This window comes from Pocillopora damicornis, chromosome 5, assembly GCF_964200805.1.
Source record: "Pocillopora damicornis chromosome 5, jaPocDami1.2, whole genome shotgun sequence".
In the NCBI taxonomy this organism is placed as follows: domain Eukaryota; kingdom Metazoa; phylum Cnidaria; class Anthozoa; order Scleractinia; family Pocilloporidae; genus Pocillopora; species Pocillopora damicornis.
In genome coordinates, this window is record NC_142674.1 from 1,486,683 (window position 1) to 1,493,771 (window position 7,089).

At 42.5% G+C, this 7,089-nt stretch overlaps 1 protein-coding gene across 1 annotated transcript in view; it reads left to right on the forward strand.

Moving 5' to 3' along the window:
• LOC113686613 (uncharacterized) overlaps positions 1-7,089 on the forward strand; it is a 56,598-nt gene that overhangs the window by 27,696 nt on the left and 21,813 nt on the right. The window contains exons 12-15 of the mRNA XM_089207782.1: positions 616-730; positions 1,305-1,483; positions 2,223-2,423; positions 7,049-7,089. The exon at positions 7,049-7,089 is cut by the window's right edge and continues 61 nt beyond it. Coding sequence (XP_089063908.1) covers positions 616-730; positions 1,305-1,483; positions 2,223-2,423; positions 7,049-7,089 — 536 coding nt within the window. The remainder of the gene's footprint in view (positions 1-615; positions 731-1,304; positions 1,484-2,222; positions 2,424-7,048) is intronic.

The following is a 7,089-nucleotide window of genomic DNA, read 5'->3' on the forward strand; positions in this document are numbered from 1 at the left end:
AATCAACCCGTGTCGACTCTTCTTTACACGATGAGTATTGTTTGTAGATCAACTAAGAACATCATCCTCGTGAAATGGGTTAAAAAATCAGCACAAGGCTTTAGACATGCATTGTTGTAGGTGCGAGGTCTTCGTATTAACACGTTTTGAAACAAGAATTGTAATACTTTCAAACTGTCATTACCTAAACGCAAATGAATTTTTTCGCGGTTTTGCTTTAGTGCCACAACATCTTCCTGTACACAACGCGAGACCTGTTTGCCATTCTGGCACCTTCGGGAAGGTTGGGATGGGACTTCGTCATTTCTCATGCGACAAAATATTTTTTAAGCTGAAATTTTCTTAATAATGGTGGGGTTATTTTTCACCGACGATAGAGAAACAAAATAACCTACTTCCTCAACTGTTAAGGCTCACTTAAGGTGCAATGATGAGACCTTCCACCATTTTTGTGTGTCCCTCTATTTGTCTCATTTACTTCTTTTGGGTCTTTTGGGTGCCTTTCTTCTCTTTTGTTTGAATATTTTTCGCGAAAAAAATAAATAGTAATAGTGTACAAGAAAAAATAGAAGTGAACATTCGAGACATTTATCCTATCATTTTTCTTTACTGCAGTCCCACAGTGGATATGATCCGAAAAATAAAGCATGTCCTGTTGTGGCAGCCACCGGAAATATTTCACAAGTTCATTGCAATGAATTTCTTCCTTTTGTCTGCGTGAGGAGGCCAGGTAAATCAGGCACAATATCATAATTGATAAATGAATTCTATCGTTGTATTAAATCATCATGCTAGATGAATATCGTTACGAAATCATTCAACCTCATCGAAATGTCTTGTCGAAATGCAGCAATCCCCAATTGATAGCTTGACTGTTCATTTACATGTATTAGTGACTCTAAATTGAAAGACAAAACCGTTAAACTTTCATCATCATAGCTGCCATGAGCAACAATGCACTCTGTCGATAATTTTGCCTCGTATAGCGCGCTATATCATCATTGCCACTGTTACTATTATGACAATGATAAGCACTTCTGTACATAACACCGCGCCCATAGAAGCATATTTGTCTATGGGTCTATAACTTGTATTTCCTCTCGTAGAATAAATAAAAGGATATCAATTTACGTTAAATATTTCTGCAAGTACTATATCACAGCGAAAATCGAGGGGAAGGGAGGGTTTCCATTCAGCCCTCTCCCGTGTCCTGTAACCCGGCGGGGGTGACACCATGTTTCAGGGATATACCTTCGTGTGAAGGAAGCAGGTATAAAAGGATAAACTCCTTTTTGGCTTCATAGTTATCCACTGCCCGAACAGCTGTTTCCATAATGGGGACTGTATAGGTGCTACGTGCTTTTGTTATCCCGGATGGACTGGAGAAGACTGTTCCAAGTTTCACTGCCACGACTTGCATAACTGTTCTGGTAAAGGTGAATGCATGGGTCCCAATGTCTGCAAATGCTACCCCGGATATTTAGTAAGTGGCATTTCTTTTCAATTCCATGATAACTCATAGCTGTGTTGACTGTAGCGAGTTTGATACCAAGCTAACAGGGCCACTTTTAAAGAGCTGGAATCAGTATTGGCTGGATAGAAACTAGATTTGTGCAGCTGGTTCTGTGTGGGTGATTTAGTGTGCTCTCAGCAAGTGATCAACAGTGTTAAACTTTATCTCTTAGAAATCAGATCTCAAGCGTCTTTATGATTTATACAATATTCATCTTCAACATCTAAAACTCATATGAAAATTTATCTGAAAGCGCGTTTTGAGATTCCACGGAAAATCTTCTCACGTGTGACATAATTTGACGATGGATACCATCATTTTGAAACAACTTTGTTAGGCTGTCGCTTACGCGTAATCACAAGGCGCGCTTAAAAAAAGCTGATGCTCTAGTTATCGTAAAAATCCCCTCTTTTGCTGCCCCTACTTTATTTAAAGAGATCGCCAAGAAATGGAAGAAGGAGGAGTGAGATCGTGCTATATATTCCAGCACATCTGGACACAATTTTGGAAACGCTAGTAAGATTAATTTTTGGAAATTTAGTCGCCATTTAGGACTCTAAAAATATCTTTAACATCCTAATCTGATTAAAAATACACCAGTCATTGTACTTTCATAAATTTACAACAATTGTGTTCGAAACCTATCGGTTTTGTCTCTGATCGCACGAGAACAGTAGTAATTACCTTAAGTTTCTGGATGTCTCTGCAGGGTCTTGGCTGCACTTACTCCTTCTGTGGAAAGTACGAAAGTTGTGCTGATTGCGTGACAGACCCGTTTTGTGGATGGTGTGACAGTTCACGCTCCTGCCTCGGAGGTTTTGCCGCAGGGCCTCCAGTAATAAGTTGTCCCGCTTGGTTTTACCACCACTGTTATACAGTAGGAGACGAACGTTGTTCACATGATATAATGGTAGGTGAAGAGTGAAAAGAACGGTATAGTAGACGGACATTCACGTTATAACAGGCAGAAACCATTAACAGATCAACCATTATACACACGGTCATAATTATTCAAACACAGAGGTGAGACACACCACGAATAGTTAAAAGTCTAATGATGGTACTTGCATAAGCATTCGTCACACCTTTCCTCTTATAGAATAATAATTTTAAAAAACAAAAGCAAAACAAACAAACTTCACCGTGTTAATTGTAAAATCTGGCCGTCACGCCAACACGTACTCTCGAAATCTTGCCGGGGGTCTTCTTTCTATCTGCGATCCTATATGGAACTTGCACTGTGTGTGTCCAGGCAATACTGTTCCAGAAATACTGGAGAACGGTGTTTCCTATGGAACGATGGTCTGGCTCCTAACAGGATTCTCGCTAGTTTTAATAATGTCACGCCGATTTCTCCGATAAACTGTACTTCCAGACTTGAAAAGGAAACTATGAGAACCCTTCGAATCCAGACAGGTAGCTGGTGTCCAGACCTTTTGCCCAGGTAGTCTCATTCGCACTATTTCACTAGGACCAACATTAGGAAGTAGCTCTGTGTGTCGATCATAGTATTTCTTCTGACGACGTTTCTTGTCAGACTTAGCACGTATATCATCACGCAGTGAATAACTGGGCCTCAGTTCGGACAACAACGAACGACTGCGACGATCCATCAACCATTGTGCAAGGCTATAAAGCTAGCGGCCATTCCCTCTGTTCGGGCGTTACGCCAATCCAACGTGGCTTGTAATTCGGAGACATCTGATTCTTTGCATTTCTCGAAAAGACGTTTCACAGTCTTTACCGCATTTTCCGCCTTGTCACTCGTTTGAGGATATCTCATCAAGGTGGTGATATGATTGTAAGACCAGCTCTTCGCGAATGATTCGAACTCTTTAGACGCAAACTGCGGACTATTTTCAGTTACTAGAGTCTCCGGTATCCCAAAACGGGAAACCTCGATGAAATTGCTGAAATAATCGGATACGACTAAAAGGGTGCATCCATTGCACTCGCAGAAGTCAGCTGCTAATTTAGCCCTGGGTCGTTTTCTGTTGAGTGGTTCCTTAGCCCGAGACGTGCGATAGGCCAGACAAACGTCACACTTAGAGACGTATCTGATGCAGTTCTTGGCCAGAACGGGTACTCTCGAACTCTTCTCAAGCATCCTTCTATTCCTATGTGTGTAGAATGTGCAACAGACATCAGTTCCCTGCGCATACAAGTGGGAACAACCAAACGAGCACCCTTGAAAACCAGCACATCTTGTACTATTAACTCGTCAAGCAAGTCAAAGCAGAATCACAAACACTCAGAAACATCTGACTTTGTTTCTGGCCAGCCATTTTGAATGGGACCACGAGGCTGTTTCAAAACTGGATCGCTAGCTGGATTGCTGTGCATAGTTTTCTTTCGTAGGGGTTAAGGCTCTTGAAGCACACGCCAAAGGCTGCCCACTTTGAAGTAACACAGCCCTAAGACCATGCTGAGGCGCATCACATTGGATCGTAACCTTCTCTCGCAGGTTGTAATAACGGAGTATTGGTGTCACAGACACAGCTTCTTTGAGTTGCTCAAATGCTCTCTCTCATGCAGCTCGTCCCAGTGCTACTTCACGTCTTGGCGGGTGAGGTCTCAGAGAGGTTTGGTGATACCTGATGATCGGGGCAGAAATTTGCTGAGGTACTGAACCATTCCTGGGATACGCTGCACACCTGTAACACTCTCTGGTCGGGGCATTTCATGTATGGCTCGCACTTTCGCTGGATTTGTTCGAAGACCTTCACTGGTTGCCACATAACCGATGAACGGAACTTCTCTCACTTTGAGCTGCAACTTGTCGCTGATTAAATGGATTCCACGCTCTTCACATCTCTGAAGGAAGGCTGAAAGACTCTTGTCGTGATCCTCTAAGGCTGCTTGCAATGAGTCACCATAACCAACAACAACAAAACCATCTGCTATGATTTCAACTCCATTCAGTCCCTCAATCAATTCGTGCGTCTTGCGTTGAAAAATTTCAGGCGCAGACTCGATTCCAAAGGGCATCCTTTTCCAGCAATAACGACCAGATGGCTTGTTAAAAATAGTTAAGGACGATGACTGCTCGTCAAGAACAACGTGTCAGAACCCACAGGCAACATCAAACACAGTAAATACTTTGGCTCCATGAAGCCTAGAAGGTCCAAACAAACGCGTAAGGTACAATTTGGCTTTGGCACAATAACCATTAAACTAATCCAAGGCGTGGGCGTTGTCACACGAACTACAATTTCTCGGCGTTCCAACTCTTCTAAAGTATCTCATAGAAGTTCACGAATGCCAAACGGTACTCGGCAAGGAGGGTGTTTAACTGGGTTCACTATTTCATCCAGCTCCATGTAATATTCGCCAGGAAGTTTACCAACTCCATCACCGAAAACAGGAGGAAAATTTTTTGACCAACTGGTCAGCGGACAAAGCAGGCTCGGCAGCGGACAGAACAGGCTCGGTTGGTGCATCATGCGCATACACGTCACCATCAGAGGTCTGGGAATGATTCAACTGGTTATTGTCCAAGTAATTGATGCTTTTTATTCCAAGACAAGCTTTCCTGCCTAGTATAGGCCTAACTCTTTTGCTGTCCTCCAGACTGCATTCAAGAAGACATCTGAAATCTTCACGCCAAACTCTCAAACGAACTCTACTAAGAATAGGAATCGATGTCCCACCAGACGAAATAATCGCCGTGCTTACTGGGGCCACGTTAAGTAAGTTAAATGTTCTTGTCGCTATTTTATACAGGTGGAAAGGGACCACGTTACATTGCGCTCCAGTGTCCGGCTGAAAACGAAGAAAATTTCCTGTATCCAATTTTAATGTTACAAGCTGCGAATCATCTACGGTCACCGCACACCAAAAACTTCGTCTAAAAATTCATCCCCCAGTTAATAGACACGACTGCCTCGCTGCGACGGTTTAGGGGCTGATCCAAAACACACGTTCGCGAAATGGTTTTGCTTTTTACACCTTATACACCTTTTTCCAAATGCTGGACAGTTTTCACGCTTTGACAAATCATGCTTACGCCCACAAGAATCACACGTTTTCACTCGGGAGTCAGCGCCTCTAGGGAATTGGCCACGCCTTTTTTCCCTCCTTTAGGCTATTTAGAAGAGGCATTTACATCGCTCGGATCTGTATCCCTAGTGATGGCACCTCCAACAACTCATCTGTTGAATCATTGTCTCGTGCGCCCGACAAATTTCATCAGTTTTCTGCAGTGACAAATTTTTTTCGGGAAGCAATCTATCTCGTACTTTTCAATCCTGAATTCCGAAAACAAGCTTTTCCTGTAAAATTTTATTTTCCGTCATGGTTTCAAATTCACATCGATCAGCTAATTGTCGTAGGGTTGTCCGATAATGGTCATACGATTTTCTCCCTTCTTGCACTCTAGAGTAAAACTTATATCTTTCAAAAGTAACATTCTTCAGCGGCTGGTAATAAGCAGCAAAACTCTCTAACACCGGCTCTCTTCTGTCACAGTTATCATCGCCAACCGTATACGTCGAGAAAACGTTTCTAGCTTCGGCTCCGATCACCGTGAGCAACGTTGCAATTTGTACGGTAGAAGGTTCCTGATGTAATTTCATAGCTACCGAATCATTTCTTCATGCTTCCTCAAATTCATTCCACTTTTCTGCCGCGTTTGAATCATGGACATTAAGCAGTGTTGGCGGCTCGCACTCGAAACATCCGTAGACGAACTCGAAGACTGCTCAGCTTCTCCGCCTCCCTGCATTTCAGCAAAAATAGTTTACGCAGGTTCGGTAATCTGATAAGGTATGGAGGCGTGGGTTCGAATCCCACTCCTGACACTATGAAACGTACGGTAAAGTAGAGAGACATTCACGTTATAACAAGCAGAAACCATTAACTTTTTTAATGCAATAGTTGATCAACCTTTATACACCGTCATAATTATTCTAACACAGAGGTGAGACACACCTCGGATAGTCAAATTCTAATGATGGTATTTGATAATGTGCACAAGAATTCTTCACAATGAGGAGAAAAAAAAATTCATGGTGCGAACACATCAACACCATGCTGCACTCAATTAGATAAGGTAATCAATGCAAGGGAGGCGGGAAGGGGCGGTACTAGCGAGTGTTGCTTATCAGTTGGTTAGATATTTATTTCTGAGTTATCTTTTGCTTGTTTGTTTGCTTCACGTTTTATGCTGCGCTGTTTTATTCTTTTTAATTTTACTATCTTAAATCCTGCGGCCCCTGACTATCAGAGCACTCTCCGCTTCAGATACAGAACAAACGAGCAGTAGTTTTACCTGAATTGCATACCGCTTTATGCCCATAGCCCTCTGTGTTTTGTTAGGTTTTCCTACCAGTTTATCGATATCCATTTGTACTGCTACGCGCAAAAGGACAACGTGAAATTGCGTTGCGCAAGAATGCCGGACAAAACATATTCGCTGCCAATGCATTATAGTCCCTGGGCACGATGACTGGTAGAATAGCTCAAAATACTATGCTCCTCAATGTTCCATGTTTATCGTCACACGATAAGGGTTTCCACATATATTTTCTTAAACAGAGGGTAAATTGTGGAGGTAGGCATTGCAACTTCAAAGATGG